At 46.1% G+C, this 17,349-nt stretch overlaps 2 protein-coding genes across 3 annotated transcripts in view; both read left to right on the top strand.

The window, feature by feature from the left end:
* Positions 1-2,687, top strand: part of LOC119267365 (boron transporter 4-like) — a 6,061-nt gene extending 3,374 nt beyond the window's left edge. The window contains exons 6-12 of one of the 2 annotated variants that reach the window (XR_005132383.1): positions 127-222; positions 313-429; positions 924-1,246; positions 1,381-1,648; positions 1,773-1,901; positions 2,013-2,148; positions 2,255-2,687. Coding sequence is in view for 1 of the 2 variants with exons in the window: in XM_037548739.1 (XP_037404636.1) it covers positions 127-222; positions 313-429; positions 924-1,246; positions 1,381-1,648; positions 1,773-1,901; positions 2,255-2,287 (966 nt within the window). In the remaining variant the exon portion in view is untranslated. The remainder of the gene's footprint in view (positions 1-126; positions 223-312; positions 430-923; positions 1,247-1,380; positions 1,649-1,772; positions 1,902-2,012; positions 2,149-2,254) is intronic. The other variant, XM_037548739.1, reaches the window with a different exon arrangement.
* A 1,191-nt stretch (positions 2,688-3,878) lies between these two features.
* On the top strand, positions 3,879-16,892 carry LOC119267364. The gene is made up of 8 exons (XM_037548738.1): positions 3,879-4,576; positions 4,688-4,819; positions 4,937-5,397; positions 5,516-5,644; positions 6,686-6,838; positions 15,741-15,842; positions 16,521-16,688; positions 16,779-16,892. The coding sequence occupies exons 3-8, from the start codon at positions 5,278-5,280 to the stop codon at positions 16,860-16,862; spliced, it is 756 nt and encodes a 251-aa protein (XP_037404635.1). The 5' UTR covers positions 3,879-4,576; positions 4,688-4,819; positions 4,937-5,277; the 3' UTR covers positions 16,863-16,892.
* The last annotated feature ends 457 nt before the right edge of the window (positions 16,893-17,349 follow it).

Here is a 17,349-nt window from a genome sequence, read left to right as displayed (position 1 = left end):
CCTGCCTTATGGAAAATAATGAAAAGATTCCCCTCTCCATCTATCCTGAGATCTGACTGCATTTTAGCTCCAAATTCTTATTTACCATGTCGTGTTTCCTTTTCTCATGGTATGTTAATGGTGCAGGTCCTACTATGTGGTTTGCTTGGCATTCCTCCATCAAATGGAGTACTTCCTCAGTCCCCAATGCATACCAGAAGCCTTGCTGTCCTCAAGGGGCAGGTTAGTGAAATGCAGACTGATCTGCGTCATATGCTACGGTCTATGGTAGTCAGATTTGCTTACCCATCTTCTCTTTTTCTGCCAATTTAGTTGCTACGCAAAAAGATGCTTCAAACTGCCAAAGAGGGCATGTCAAACCGTGCGAGCAGTTTGGAAATATATGGCAAGATGCAGGAAGTGTTCATCCAAATGGACAGCAACATGAATGTGAGTCTTTCAGTCTGTTATCGTACTATCTAATTTCCCCTTCTTGTTGTCCACAGCACCTTAGTTTTTTGTAGCGAATGTTACTGCACCAGGGGGGGGGGCACCGCCTCTCATGTTTTGCAATTTTGTGGTGATTTTTTTTTGGAGAGAGCATAAACTAGAGGAAAAACCAAAATGACTTCTAGGCTAAAGTCATGCAGTTGCTTCTGCATCCTTGATGTTTTCATGCATTAGTTTCTTTTCAGTAAATATTTGAAATTAATATTTTCTATTAACTTTGTAAGGGAATATCATAAAGTACTCCCTCCGTTCCTAAATATTTGTCTTTTTAGAGATATCAAATGGTTAGCACATACGGATGTATATAGACATATTTTAGAGTGTAGATTCACTCATTTTGCTTCGTATGTAGTCACTTGTTGAAATCTCTAGAAAGACAAATATTTAGAAACGGAGGGAGTACATACTCATATCGCTGAAATAATGGCCTGCAGGCTAATTCTGTTGACAAGGACTTGAAGAGCTTGAAGGATGCTGTGCTGCGGGAAGGTGACGAAGAAGGGAAATTGGCTGGAGAATTTGATCCTAGCAAACATATCGAAGCACATTTGCCTGTTCGCGTGAATGAACAGAGACTAAGCAACCTGCTGCAATCATTACTTGTTGGTGGGTGTGTTGGAGCCATGCCGGTTATCAAGATGATACCGACTTCGGTCCTCTGGGGTTACTTTGCCTATATGGCCATTGATAGCCTACCTGGGAACCAGTTTTGGGAAAGGTTGCAGCTTCTGTGCATTGGAGCAAGCCGACGCTACAAGTAATGTCTATTCTGCATCTGTTCATCTCATCTGAACAAATCAACTTGCTGTGTGCTTCCTTTTTGATTACACAATTTTCGTTAAGACACAGGGACTATGATTGCACTAACACACAGTGTTTTAACCTTTGCAGGGTCTTGGAAGGCCCCCATGCATCTTTCGTGGAGTCAGTGCCTTCAAGAACAATATCTGCCTTTACGGTCTTCCAGTTTGTGTATCTCCTGATATGCTTCGGCATAACATGGATACCAGTAGCAGGGATCCTCTTCCCGCTGCCTTTCTTCATTATGATTCTCATCAGGCAACACCTACTCCCAAAGTTCTTTGAGCCCAATGACTTGCGGGAACTGGACGCAGCTGAGTACGAAGAACTTGAAGGTGTCCCACATGAACAAACACCGGTACGAGTTCAGTTTGGGTTCTCGGATAAACTTTCTATCTGTCCAGATTTCGTTTCATTCTCTGCGACGCCTCAAGGTGCATTGTCATCTTTTGTTACTCTGAAACTCTTGGATCATCACGCAGGAGGAAGATGGCTCAAATTCAGGAAGCTGTGACAGCAGAGACGACTCTGAAATATTGGATGAGCTCACAACAAACCGTGGAGAGCTGAAGCACAGATCCGTAAGCCATCCTGAAGAAAGGCACCTTCAGGTAAACAATGGCATGCATATATAGCATTGCAGTACCAACAAGTGCACGTCGAACCGTAGCTATTATATAGTGTGATGGCTCACAGTCTGACCTTCTGCTGGCTTCACATAGGTCCAGCCAACCGATTGAACTTTTGAGCTGTTTTTTCTTTTTTTACGGAAGAACAAGTACCGCACATATCAGTAGATGCTTCTTTTGTGCCTGTCATGGGCAGATTTCACGGGCGCAAATTCATAATGTTCCCGTCGTGAGTTCATCCTATTCTACACCTTCTTTTTTCTTCTGGGAAAGAGGGGTTTTTTCATTTTGATGCCATCTATCTGAATTTGACAGTTTCAAACTCCCCCGTGCAGATCCACTCAAATGCAGTTCAGCCAAGCGTGTGAAGATGGAAAAAACGTCCCGAGGTCCGAGGCTATGATGGTGATTCTGTCAGAAGTGTATATTATGGTGAAGCCATTGTTCGTTTCCGAATACGCCATTGTCCAGTAACGCGCATGGTACTGTAGCTGGCGCTTATCCGATAAGCTGTGATCGTGTACGCTAGGAAGTAAAGCTCAGGTGATTAGCAGTGAGAGCAGACTGAAGAAAGTGTATTGGATATGGAAGGGGGAACTTGCCAGAACAGTACTACTAGTAATGGTTACAAGTAGGCAGATTAGCCCTTTAGGTATTGCCAAGACTGTTGCTCTGTGACCTGTGTAAAAATCTAGCTTGCTCTGCCTGAGTGTAAAGGGGTAAAACTTTGCTTGAGAAGCAGTAAATCTTCCGCGTGTCCTGGCTGCATTTTGGTGCCTTTGTTCTTTTGCGTACTCACAATTTGTTTCAACTCGAACGAAATTGGCCTGGTAATTTTTGTAACCAGAGTACACAATCAGGAAATCCAACAGGTCTACAGTGATCACTGATCAGCAAGTCTGAGCTCCACATCTGCAGTCAAAGCGGCCTAGCTTGCACAAGGTAGGCACAGGAGAACGCAGACGGCGGCGAAGCAAAAGCAGTAGCACCATTTCTAGGCTAATGTACTGTAGCGCTGGATCTGGTCCCTTCATTCAACACCCAAGGGCTGCGATTCGCTCGAGGAGTTCAGCGTAGTACTCCCTCCATTCCAAAATATAGTGCGCCCGCGCTTCCCGAGGTTCAACTTTGACCATAAATTTAACCAACGAGACCAACTACGGCGGGAGAAAAAATTATATAATTGAAAACTTCTTTCGAATACGAATTCACTGATATAATTTTTGCTCCCGCCGCAATCGGTCTTGGTAGTTAAATTTACGATCAAAGTTGAAGCACGTGGATAGAGGAAGCATTACATTGTGGAATGGAGGGAGTACTTGCGGTTTGGCGCGGCAGCCTTTTGGCGCACACGCGTCGCCTGACGATTGGTGCCATACATCCACCTCAGCATGGAGGCCTGGATGCACCTGGTCTTGGTACGCCGACGGCGGGCGCACGAGCCACGTACACTAGAGAGCAGAGCAGTGGTTCCGGTGCGGCAGCAACACCGAGCCCATCCACTGCACTCGCGAGCTTTAACGGGGCGAGCTCCAGAGTCCAGACCAAAGCAAAGCTAGGAAGAGGCAGCGCGCTGACACAGAGAAGACGGGCCCCAACCCGCCACGCCGCAGCGCAGGGTTCTCCGTCGTCGCCGCCGGCAAGCTTCCGACCGACCCGCGGGCGAGATCGCCGGCCATGGACTCTCCAGCTCCGTTCATCTACTGCCCCCCAGCCGGCGACGCCGACGACGCCGGTACGTACGGCTTTCCGCGCGCCCCTTAGCCCCTGATGATTGCTCGCTCCCACCCTCAGTTGTTTGCCCCCTCTCCCTCTGGCCCCTGGCTGCGTTCCTAACGGCGGCCGTGCGCGCGTGTCTGCAGGCGAGGAGGCCCTCATCAAGGCGGCCATCGACGGCAACCTCGGCCGCCTCAAAGGTAGCCCCTTCCTCTTCCACTGTGCCTTTTCCTCACCCCTGCCTAGTTGCGTGCTTGCGTTGTGTTCGCGGGGTCCGAGATTGTTGTTCAGGCACGCTGCATTGCTCTGTTTCGATGCGTCGCTCAGTTATCTTGCGTAGTACTGTAGTTACGGTGTCCACCGCCTTCCAGAACAGTTTCCTTCATATTCTGTACCGCGGTCGGATGTTTTACTCGCAACAGTTTGTGACCGTATCCCTTCAGCTCTGTGGAATGTAATGTTTCGCTAGCATCGACTTCTCTCAACAGACACATATGCAGATTCAGTTTAGATGAATGTGTGACGGTATAAATGTGCAAACTTTGGATGAAACCATCTGATTGTCAAGTAGTACATAGTATAAATTTACAGTCTAGTCAATTGCTCTAAAATGATGTGCTGTCAAGTATTTTCACTGGGTGACTGTCCAGCAATTAGTGTGTCAGATCATTACGTGTTGCCCATTTCACTGTTCACTTTTTTTTTTATCTTGCGAGTTTGTCTATTGGCTTCTTCAATGTGATCATGTCTACTTCTGTGGGAAGGTATTGTGAAGCGTCTTACCAAAGGAAATGGTGACCGGTCCGCGATTTTTTATTTCAACACCGATGGACTCTCTGTGTTGCATATAGCGGCATGCTTTGGCCATCTGGATATTTGCAAGTATTTGGTGGAGGAGCTCAAGGGAGATGTAAATGCTCCTGGATATGGAGCAGCTCTAGGTCTTTTTCTATCCTTTTCTTCATTTTTTACATTGGTGTTTGCCAATTGCCATGTCAATGTTTGTAAGTGTGAGATCTACGGTTGTGTTGAGGATGTGCTTTTTATTACAGGTGCGACTCCATTTATGGTGTCTGCTCGGTCTGGTGATGTTGCTGCCGTCAAGTATTTTCTTGATCGCGGCAGTGATGTAATGAAAGCAGATGACAAAGGACAAACAATTCTCCAGCATGCTGTGGCTGCAGGTTCTCCCCCCTGACCACACATACACACATGATTTCTTCAAGCTGGTAGTTCTACTACTACTAGTTAATAGATGTTATGGTTAAACATGACTGATGGAACCATTTCGTTTACCACAGGATGCTGAAAGGTAACAGAGTTCCTCCTTTCAAAAGGAGTGCCGGTCGACATAGACTATGGCCGTAGAACACCAGCCTATCTGGCTGCTGAAAATGAGCAGGATAAGACATTGAAGATTTTGTTGGACCACCATGCAAACGTACATGGCCTCCGCTTTTCTTATCTCCCTCGATTCAGCGTTAATTTGCACAAATAGTTTTTCGTTCAGTATTAGGATTTGGATGGTCCACTTACTATCTAATCCTCTGAAACACTAAACACATCAGTATTATATGATTGTTAGCTTTTAAATTTGGATACCCTTTTCATCTCAAAATAAAATCTTGAGTTATCATACCACATGTGTTTCTTAATACACTATACCTTCTTTCACCCTAATGTCATTGTCAAAGGTATGGGAAATCCTCTGTGTATGGCTCTTGTTTACCGTTCATTGAGGTGCATGAAGCTACTCATTAAGGTGAGAACTCTTGGGATTGATTTTTTATTGTTATGTTGTAATTTTGCCCACTCCATGGTCTCTGTCATGCTTATAAGTTGATGTACATGGATATTTTGTTGCACAATCCTTTCCACAGGCTGGTGCAGATGTTAATTGCAAGGGTTGTGCTATGACTCCTTTATTGTTTGCTACGTGGCGAGGAGGTTATACCAACTACATTCAGTTCCTATTGAAGGCTGGAGCAGATCCTAATATTCCTGATGATGTATGTTTTGTATTTTTAATAATTTTTTTCTGACAGCTATGCAGCATATCACCATTTTCTATTAAATCTTCTGCTGATAATATTATACAGCTCTTCTTATTATGTTCGGGAGTTATTTGGGCATGAGTTTAGGTTTGCTTTATGTCGTTGACTACGCTAATGGGAAATCGCATTTTTGCCTAAGTTGGCTCGACCTTTCAACCAAATAATCCATATCATTTAATAAATAGACCTATCAGGGCTCCTCCTATAATGAAATATTAATTAGCCTCAGCGCAATTGAATCTTGGCCAGCGGGGTGAGACCAACGCACGTCCACCACTAGGATACAGCCCAATTTGCAATTGTCTATCTTTAGACTTGTCACTTTCTGTTGATTGTCAGTTAGTGAGTTCTTATTGAAGAAGTATGCCTATTCTGTTCCAGCATATATACATATACCCTTCTAAAAATGTTGGTACTTGCTTGTATCGAACAAGTTCGCAACATATATCGATGCATACTTAACAGTTGACCAGATGCTGAGATCTCACAATTCTGGGTAGCAGCATTTCTCAAATGTACCCATGAAATAGACAATAAATAAATTTACTTTTTGTTTAGTTTACTTTATGTTCGTCATCCCTGCTGTTGGTATTCTGTTTTCATTCTTTTACTCCAAGCACCTGTTTATATTGATGCCACTATCAGTTGAAGAACCTGCTAAAAAACCACATGTAAAGCTACTTCTCCTCGCGTTTTATCTATTTATTTAATGGAGACTCAAGTGGGACACCACAAAATATTTTTTGCTCAAATTCCTGTCATTGAAACCTTGTGTTGGCAGTTTGAATTGCTTACAAAATTTGAAAATGCTTGCTGGGTAAATTCCCTGCTGATACATTTGATTAAAAATATTACTTAGATCCTGCTTCTTTCTAAAAAATACTATTACATTACGTAATGTTCATGTTCTTTTCGTATATTCCAAATGTTTCCCTTCTTGAATGATGTTGTTAAATTTTAAAATAAATGACAGTTACTTTTTCTTATGTTTCCCAGTTGGGTAGGTTGCCAATAGAGTTTGCTGCGGTGCGTGATTGCAAGGAAGAAGTTGAAATGTTGTTTCCTTTGACTTCCCCAATTCCAAATGTCCGAAACTGGAGTATCGAGGGAGTAATTTCTTATGCAAAAATTGAAGAAAAAAAGCCAATGGTATGTTATTTTCTGTTCTTATGCTGTTTTCGTACTGAATATTGTTTGAAAGGTAAACCTTTAATTGGTTCTTCAGCCCTAAATTTGTTCACTAAATGTTATTATTAATTGTGGTTACTATATCCATGACACCATATGTACATTGAGAGAATGTCGACTTATTTATGGGGGTAATCTCAGGTGTCCCAACTTGGGATAATCATAAAAATTGTTTTTAACTGCTGACTAGCTGAGAACAAACTACAAACTGTCATTTAGAAGGGCAATATGATCGTGCTGAGACATCTGGCCCTGGTCTAACAGTAGACATCACGAATCCATGTGTGGAATGCACTATCAATTTGGTAACAGAACACAATAATATAAACAAACCCTCTACTGTAATAATGAATATAAAATGCTAACCACACTCAGGTTTTCAGGCTGAATAATTGGTAAAGATCATTGAGTAGAAGAGTCCTCTATTAATGAGCATTAGGAGTCTATTGATGGCTATGCAATCAAGTATGTCACCTATGGATTGGATGCATTGATTTTCACCAATTAATTGGAACATGATAAAGATCCCACATCAATATTTTGACTGTATATCGAGTCAGACTGTTACCCTTTTTTTTCCAGATAAAATTGTGACCATTTGTTATGGGAGGATTTGTATCTATTAGATGCCTAAATACGCCACCGGTTGCTTATTAGCATTATTTCCGCGAGGCCAAAACTAATCTCTATCAATAAACGACTCATATTTAAACCTTACCTTACTTCTGGTGAGGTAAGGTGGAGCATCTTAAAAGAGTTCATTCTATTAACTGCCATAAGCTTATGTTGTGTAGAGAATAGTGAGATGCTTGAGGATGGTTCATAGTTATGGTATTATTGATACTATACCATGGTTGGAAAATACACCAGCATCATGTAAAGGGTGTGCTTCGTTAGCATCTAGTCTAGTAATAATGTCACATGAACACTACATTTTTAGTTCAGCACAAAATTATCTTGCACTCTTTTCTCGTGACTAAATTCTTGATGCCTGGGCAAATGCTATCTGTCATGTATATTTCTGAGTCCTTTTTTTTATCGCATTATGTACCTAACAGGCGAGCACATATGTGATGTATTCTCCTTGGTTCTTTCGGTGAAAGAAGCAACACCTTGTTCTGTGGCCCCACCTGGTGTTTTGTAGATTCTAACATTGTTCTAACTTTGCCGACAACATTCAATGATAAAGAGAAGGACGGTTGTACAGCAGCATACTTCTTTGAAGTAGAGAGCCTACTGTTCCTCATTTTGAGGATACTTTTTATATACCTATAGCTGCAAAGGAGTCCCTTTAGGACCTTGACGTTTTGGTTTGATTCAAATAAAACCTGGCACAGCTAATGGTAGGATCAAGTACTCTACCAGGTCTAGGGCGTAGGTGGTAAGGGAAGGATGGAGGGAGACGTGGCGAGGATCGGGCGCGCCGGCGGCAGGGCGCCGTCGCGGCTAGGAGAGGGGCGGCGGCTAGGGCTGTTGGCGGCTAGGGTTCCGGCTCCTCACGGAGCCGGGCAATAGGAGATAATATTCTTCTTATTGCTTGCCTTCAAAAAGAGTCTTACAACCTATATTTATATTCTAGATAACTTGTAGAAGAATCAACCTAAGATAACTTGCCTAAGATAACTTGCCTAATCTGAAAATAAAAACTAAGATAACTTGCGGGCCTAATCCGGCCGCCCATAACACTTCTCCCCGCCTGCAAAAACATTTCGTCCTCGAGCTGTAAGGTGGGGAAGCGCTTGCTTGAACTATTCGAGGTAATCAACCAGCGTCAAACACCTTCTCGACATCTGGGGCGGCCAGGTCGGCGGCGACGGCGTCCTCCGGAATGTAGTCTGCCACCTCCAGGTAGAAGAGTCGCGGGCAGGCGTGGCCGGGCTTGTAGGGTTCGTCGCAGTTGAAGCACAACCCTTGGCGGCGACGCTCGAGTATCTCAGCTGGGGTGAGCCGGCGGAACGGGCGCCCCGCGGTCGCGGCGAGGGGTGCCGCAGAAGCCTGCACAGGCCGACCCTGCGCGGAATCCGGTCCGGGTAGCGACCCAGCAGTCTGGGACGGTGATTCCTGCTGGATGGCCACCGCGCGGCGCTCGAATGCGCGGGCGTAATACATGGCCGACTGGAGATCCTGGGGTCACCGAAGCTTCACGTCCACGCGGATATGGTCCGGTAGACCGCCCACAAATAACTCGGCGCGCTGAGTTGCGGAGACGCCCGGCGCGTGGCACACCAGGGCCTGGAAGCGGTCGGCGTAGTCCTGCACCGTGGATGTGAAGGGTAAGCGGCCGAGGGCCGCCAGTCGGCTCCCGCGGATAGGAGGCCCGAACCGGAGGAGATAGAGTTCCCGGAAGTGCTCCCATGGTGGCATGCCGCCCTCGTCCTGCTCGAGGGCGTAGTACCAGGTCTGCGCTGCGCCTCGAAGATGATAGGACGCGAGCCAGGTGCGATCCGAAGCGAGCGTCCGCTGCCCTCGAAAGAACTGCTCGCACTGGTTGAGCCAGTTGAGGGGGTCCTTCGTGCCCTCGTAGGTGGCGAAGTCCAGTTTGGCGAAGCGAGGGGGTGTCGGCCCGCCGTGCCCGGGGGCGGCCGTAGTTGCCGCCGGCGCGTATGCTGGGTCGGGAAGCGCCGGGGCGTAGTTCGCCGAGCTGGAGGGGTGATCAAACCGCAGGGAGGGCGTCGGGTGTTCCGGCGCCGTGGAGTAGACCGGCCCCGAAGACGAGCCGGTCGCCCAAGCGGGGATCGGCGATGGTGACGGTGGAAACTGCACCTGGTGCAGGGGCCGACCCGTAGCCCTAGGCGCGGGTGGTGGTACTGTCGATGGCGGCGGCGCCTGGTGGAGCTGCACCGGCGCCTGCGGCGTGGGGGCCGGCGGTGACGCCGGAAGAAGCTGCTGGGTCTGGCCCTGCTTCGAGGCGTCGGTGCCCAGGTTAGGGCTGGGCGGGGCCGGTGGAGGACCCTGCTCCGAGGCCACTGGAAGGTAGGGCGCGACGGAGGACGGCGCGTCCGGCGCGGTCCAGGTGGGCCACTGCGGCCCCGTGGTGGCGAGAAGTGGCGGGGCTGCCGGCGCGATCTGCGGCGGCCACTGCGCCCAAGGCGGCCGTGCGGCCGCTGGGGCGAGGAGCGCCGGGTAGCCTCCGGTGACGGCCCCCGGTGCCGAGTACCACGGAAGCGCCTGCTGACCCGCGGCCATGGCTGGATGGAGTCCGGTGATGGCCCCCGATGCCGAGTACCACGGAAGCGCCTGCTGACCCGCGGCCATGGCTGGATGGAGTGGTGGGGGCGGCCCGTACGGACCTGCCAGGTAGAGGCGGATCCCTTGAACCGCGGTGACGAGGTCGTTGAGGACGCCCGCCATGGCCTCCGGCGTGAACTGTTGCGGCTGCGGGGGAGGTGATGGCGGCGACGAGTGTTGGACGGGGGCCTGTGGCTGCCCTTGGCCCGGCGTGGTGCCGGGTGCCGTTAGGACCGGCGCTGAGAGCCACGCAGTGGTGCCCGCCGAGAGCGAGGCCGTGACGCCCGACGCAGAGGCGGCGGTGGTGGAGGAGTTGGCGGGCAACGGTGGTGGTGGCGGTGGAATTGGCGGAGACATGGTCGAAACCCGGTTACCTGATACCAAATTGGTAGGATCAAGTACTCTACCAGGTCTAGGGCGTAGGTGGTAAGGGAAGGATGGAGGGAGACGTGGCGAGGATCGGGCGCGCCGGCGGCAGGGCGCCGTCGCGGCTAGGAGAGGGGCGGCGGCTAGGGCTGTTGGCGGCTAGGGTTCCGGCTCCTCAGGGAGCCGGGCAATAGGAGATAATATTCTTCTTATTGCTTGCCTTCAAAAAGAGTCTTACAACCTATATTTATACTAGTAGAAGGCCCGTGCGTTGCCACGGGCTTTTAAATATTTTTACCGTGTGCATATATAAACATAAAGCATATCAAGTTTTACGTGTAAACATAATTGAAATCCATATCACACAAAATATTCTTCGATACAAAATATAATTCGATAATGTATACATAGAAAGACACGCGATGCACAAAATAAAGAAAGTGGTACAGAAACATAGTACTCTTTATTGTGCACTATATTACACAAGGTAGATAGCACCCTACATGACTTTTATGCTTAAGACCAATCATCTCACGAAGCATTTCCATTGTTATTAACCATTAATTAAAGACAACAGATGGAGCATTTTGTTACCTTTAAACAAATATTCCAAGATGCTGCAACCAGAACCTTAATACATTATGGAATTTCCTAACAAATATTACATAGACCCAAATATACAGCACAACATCCAATAAAAAATCATTATAACACACCATCTAACTTAAAAGTCTGGCATATGAAAATTTAGACCTCCGATAGAAAACGCTGAATTTCAGCAGGAAATATCAAATACATGCTTCCCTGTCCGATGTATAAATATGTGTAATTCTCAATTGATGCATTTCTGAAATCTTCTAACTCACATAACACCATAATTACAGTGATTGTGCAACATATTTTTTAGAAAGCATGCATAAGCCTTTGAGTATAAACACAACTTTTGGTAGGGAGTCAATAACACCCCTAGGTAGCCAAGCCTTTGAGTATAAACAAAAATGATTTCTCAAGCTTTCTTTTGCTTCATGGAGCTGTAATTATTGCTAACAGAAACAAAATAGAAATCACATGATAAAAAAGAAACAACACAATAGGAGAAAATGAGGCATACTACGTGGCCATGCCGCTGACCTGGCCATCACAACCTCCGAGACCAAGGGGCGAGGAGGTGGCGGCATTAGCTCCAATGAACCTATGACACCAAAATGATTATGTTTGCCGTCCTCGATCGTCGACATCATCGACTCAGTGGTCGGTCCCCTTGTATCTTCTTCCCCATGGATCGGGATTGATTCGACATAGGATCAGAACAACAAACAAAATCAAAAGTCACAAAGAATTATAGCCTAGTAATGCTCAGTCAGCCAAATTAAGAAATATCGGTAACACATGCATATCTATTAATGATATTAGTGAACAATGCAAAAAGCAAAGGATTCCATTTGTCGCAATTAGTACACACGACAACTACTTCATAAGTTCATATGACCAATCAGTTAGACCACATGGTTAAATTCATTCATAGATGAACAATAGATGAACAACTAACAAAAGTCGAGAAGGATCCTTACAAAAACAATGATTGGTCAGGAATTTGGAAGGAGGGAGGGTCTATTATTAACGCTAGTGAAGGCGCATGTCATGCCAACTCTACAAAGTTAATTCCATTTACAAAAATCACATTGGAAAAGTATTGTGCATTCATGTTCTAGTCTTAATATCCCTTAGGTAATCTTGTTTTCAGCTGAACGACGATCATGTCAAGCTAAACGAAGAGGACGCCGACAGGGCCACATTGTTCCCTGCCCACCACCGCCCACTTCCACACGCCACCATCCATGTTCACTGCCTGGATGCCGGCCCCAGCTCTCAAGGCCCTAGAACCGGTGCGCCCACGGGTCGCCGTGTTGGGTATGTACCCGCCGCCACCGCGTTGGACCTTCTCGTCCTACAATGCAATAGCCATTGCCTTAGTTGTCTACATCAGACATCTGAAATGAAACAAAAGTCAAATGCTACTAATTAGACGTAATACATCAAAATGTCAAACAGAGTCAACACTTTAATTATGCTTCATAGGATAAGAATCAAACATACATAGTTAAACCAAATACTTAACAAAGTGTCAACAACATTTCACAGATTTTTTCAGAATTTTTGAAGCACTAACCTGGCTTGGCTCAATGCCAATGTGGTTCAGCATATCAATGCATAGATGTAGGAATCATCCTTGTACTCTGCACAAACAAGGGAAAACATGAGCTTTCATGTTTCCGTGTATTATAGTTGAGCAGAAGCGATACATGGACAGTAGTATGAATGTACAACAGTGGGAAAGTTGAGGTTCCCTGGGCTGAATGTTGATGAAAGGTGCCTCCCATTTGCCCTTGTAGTCCAGGTTCCTAATTATCTGACTACACAAATATCCCATGTCAGAAGTTGCAATGCCAATGCACACTGCTGTTTGTCTACAATTTGACTATCTAATCTTACTCTAGCAGAAGTACCTTTTGCATCCATGGTCTCTTGCACCGGGGTACGTACCAAACTCCTAACTTCTTACAACTGATGATATTGTTAGGCGATGGAATTTGGAGTAACTTCTTGCTGACAACTGATGATATTGTTGGGCATTGAATTAATTGAACCACCCAAACTACTTTCAATCCTTTCTCGAAAGACAAATCAAGGAGACCACGAGATAGAAAAAGAGAGAAACTTACCATTAAGATAGAGGACAAGTCAGGCAGTCTTGCACATGGTGTTGGTAGGCAGCACCGCCGTGGTCGGGACAGTTCGCGCCCCAAATCCATATCCTCCATTTTTGCAAGATTCTGTACACCACATCTTTCTTACTAAAGTGGGAGAAACCATAAATCGACTATCAATCATCATTAAGTGTAGAATATGGTCATTAAAATTCATTAAAATCATTGCACATCACTTGCTTGATTCTCCTCTATTAAATTAGCATTCATCACGGTGCCTTCTAAAGACAAGGCATGACAGAAACACAAAGCACAACCCAAGCACATTGGTTTATGTACCATACTCATTGTAAAAAATTAGAAGCTTCTGTAAGATGTGACACTGTTTACATGTTTGGAGTGAATTGCATCCTCGTACAAAGGATAGAAGAACTGAATGCTTATGTACTTATAAAATACAAAAGTGAAAAGGGTAATTAAATCATGTTGGGTTAAAAACCTTACGTTCCCATGGTTCTTTCTCAGATCAAAGAACTCAAAATATCAGCAGTGGATATTGGAGCCAGGAGAAGAAACGACGTGACCTTCACCCACATCCTTAATGGCCAGCCTCATCTCCATGGCCAGGACGATCTGAAGCCTCCCTCAATAATTCGACACCTGCACGATGACCGACCGTCAGATCACAACACTCGGCTTGGGCAACGAATTCGAGGGATTTCTGGACCAAGCGTTGAGAGTACCTAGGGGTCACCTTGGTTTTTGTACACGACAAAGAGGAGTGCGGGAGGCGAGCCCCAACCCATCGAGACCACGATGCCTTGAGAGAAAGCTAGGGGAGGCGATGGTGAAGCACGACATCATGGCGCACGTGCCCTACGTCTCAACGCTACAGTCGAGCGTCGCCATGTAGCCGCACAACAGCTTGCACTCCATGAGTTACATACTATTTTCGCTCACACGACAAACGCCATCCGCCCGTCACTGAGACCCATCCTCTCAACCCTGCTGCTCCACGATCACGCGACGCCGTGTTAGTTAATGCAGAAACATAGGAGGCGGGCATCGTAAGGTAAAAAGTCTGGTTTGGACAGGATGAAAGACGAACCAAAATAAAGCAAAATTGGACAGGGAAGGGGGTGGATGAGGAGGCGAACATACAACGAGGTCGGGGTGGCTGTGGCCGAAGCATGAGGCTCGGCCTCCTCGCCGATGACCAGATCCGCCGTCAGAGATGATGAGGTCATCAGCCCCGTGACCTGGATCCCGCCAACAGGGTGATGCAGAGGAGAGGTGCGGCGGCATCCTACGGGTGAGGACGGCGGGGGAGGTGAGGGAGCAGCTGAGCGCGGTGGTGCGGCTGCGTCCCTCGGGAAGACGAACGGCGAGCGGCCCGAGGCGGGAGGCGGCGAGGGGGAGAGAAGAGCCGTGCGGTGCGGGGTGAAAGCCCGACTCGCTCGGTTTGTAGCAGGGTACTGCTATAATCGAAACATTTCCTTTGATGTAATTTGACTACGTATGGAAAGATTAATCAGTGATTGACCGACTTATGGTAAGTTAATTAATTTAGATTTGATTTTTAAATATTGATTAGAGATTAACCGTGATTGATTCTCTCCCATAAAGACATTACTAAATAACTTGTGTCCACATGGAAAGTTCTGATCCGTTTGGCTTTCGGTACACGGGATGGTGGAAGGAAAGACGAAAATAAACCGGACGAAAATAAACCAGACGAATAATAACAGTGGACGCAATCCTAGCAACTGCTCCATTAAGAGTAGAGATAATGCCTCAAGATGAGGAGGTCACGATTAGGGTATGGCAAGAAGAACTTTTTTGGAAAGCTTTGATTCTGGTGATAATTACCATATTCGAAATTTCCTTAGTTATAGCCTTACCATACATGGATTGATTTATTACTATAATTATCATATTTGAGATTTTTAAGTTTATAGCGTTACCATACGTGGATTAATTGTGATTGATTACCATAAATACGTTGGGTATTGTCGGCCAGACGAGAAAGAGAAAAACCGGTGGGAGGGGGGTGGTGGGAGGTGGGACAAAGAAAAACCGGTTGAAAAAAAACCGGTTGAAAATAAACCGGTTGAAAGTGGGGGGACTATTCAACCAATTCGTCCATTAGGAGTAGAGACTAGATAACTTGTAGAAGAATCAACCTAAGATAACTTGCCTAAGATAACTTGCCTAATCTGAAAATAAAAACTAAGATAACTTACGGGCCTAAGCCGGCCGGCCATAACAGCTAATCTCTGAACCAGTGAAATATTTGCCCCTTGTGCCGGTTTGGAAGCTTAAATTTGGACTGCAGCTGAACTTTGAGCTTCAGAACCAGTAAAGGATTTCTTCACTCCAAGGAGCATGTGCAGTAGGCATTGCAGCATAATCATGTCAAAGAGATAGCCACCTAGACACCAAACTATTAAGAATGTTGAACAAAATGTTATTGCATTTCTCTGGATACAAATTATCATAGTAACTGATGATTATTTCCAGAATCCACTCATTCAATTCATGTTTCATTATGTGTTATCTAGGAGCAAAAGCACGTTGAAAGAAGAATGGCTTTCTTAAAGTTACAGGCTAATATGGCATTCAAGCAGAAGGAGTATAAGTTGGCATCACAGTTATATGGTTTGGTAAACCTCTTTCACTTAACCTGTCATGGTTTAGATAGTAAGTTTTTTCTGTTAATGGGAACCAATTTAAGAGCATTTTGTTTTTTACTAGTAACTAGTTTTTCTTACTATACTCTATTTACATTGTTAACCATTTAGGATATCTAACTATTTTTAATGTAAATATGAGCTTTGAATGGCCCCAAAACAGAAAAGGTACAAGGTAATGGATAAATGAACAGTGGTTTGACACTGATTTGAATTCGATCTTAACTGACATATATCATGCATAGTAAGCAAATTTGACATCAGTTGACAAACCACTTTGACATTATTTGCACATGTCAAACTTCGCTGATGTCTTACATCTCTAGAATCCCTGAGAAATTATTTTTTCTTCTTGGCTAATATGAATATTTGATGTGGTTGTCTACTGTTTCTGTTAATGTGTTCGATGTAATGTCTACTTAGGATTGTTGACTACGTATCCAAATTGACCGTAGATGTAAATTGAACAAGCCAATCAGTCTAGTAAGAGAACGTGTTCGATAACTCCATTCTGCAGTATTACTGGGTAGTAAATTAGTAAAGTTTTTAGACAGTTTTCTGCCATTCCATGAATAAGCGTTAGAATAAAAGAAACTTTATGCCATCATTTTATGTTGAGAATAATATTGCATGACCAACTTTTGAGTGTAGGCAATAGATCATGCAGAGAGTGCAACACTGTATGCAAACAGGAGTGTTTGTAAACTGCTCATGGGTGATGGTGAAGGTGCTTTGTCAGATGCTCTCAGGTGCAGAATGCTGCGTCCTGATTGGGCAAAAGCTTGCTATCGCCAAGCTACAGCTCACATGCTACTCAAGGTGCCTCTAGCTTGCCGGGTGTCTTCACTTGTGACTTATTTCATATTGATCTTCCAGTCTGGTCACATTCTTTGATCCCCTCTGCACCAGGAGTATAAACAAGCCTGTGATGCTCTCTTGGATGCACAAAAGCTGGATCCTGGGAATGCTGAAATTGAGCGTGAACTACGGTAACCTACTCTCCTACGGTTATCTCTTCTGAATATCTTCCCGATACCAGTATAGTCTTAGGTTGTCTCGGTAAGGGGGCTCTCGCGTCCGCGTCCGCCGCCGCGTGAGCGCACGGTCGCCGCCGGCTAGATCTGTCTACTCCGGCCACTTCCATGTCCGCCGCGCCCGGATCCGTCCTCCTGCGCATCAGTCACGCAAGGATCCAGCCCTGGCCCTGCTCTCACCTCCTCCTGTGCGCGCCGTTGCCTCCGCCATTGCAAGCGGTGTGAGATGCGGGCATGAGTTGCGGCTGTCTGTGAAGCCTCCACCGGCGGCGCCGCCGCCGCTCGCCGCTTCCCCGTCCACCCACCAGCTCAGGTTGCTCCTCCGACCGCCGCTGCTCGTTCTCCCCGCGGACATGGGCTCCGATCTGAAGCTCCCGGCGCCCCCACCTCCGCAGCTCCAGCCGTTGCCGCCACCTCCTCTGCAGCTCTAGACTCCGATGCCTACA

The sequence above is a fragment of the Triticum dicoccoides genome, chromosome 3A (assembly GCF_002162155.2).
Source record: "Triticum dicoccoides isolate Atlit2015 ecotype Zavitan chromosome 3A, WEW_v2.0, whole genome shotgun sequence".
Taxonomy (NCBI): Eukaryota; Viridiplantae; Streptophyta; class Magnoliopsida; order Poales; family Poaceae; genus Triticum; species Triticum dicoccoides.
This window is presented reverse-complemented; position numbering and strand designations above follow the sequence as displayed.

Bases quoted from the DNA above. Each gene is read 5' to 3' on its own strand.
- LOC119267364 (XM_037548738.1), top strand. From the start codon at position 5,278: ATGTGTTTCTTAATACACTATACCTTCTTTCACCCTAATGTCATTGTC. The intron at 5,398-5,515 runs GTGAGAACTCTT...TCCTTTCCACAG, and splicing joins GCATGAAGCTACTCATTAAG to GCTGGTGCAGATGTTAATTG. The intron at 15,843-16,520 runs GTAAACCTCTTT...TTTTGAGTGTAG, and splicing joins CATCACAGTTATATGGTTTG to GCAATAGATCATGCAGAGAG.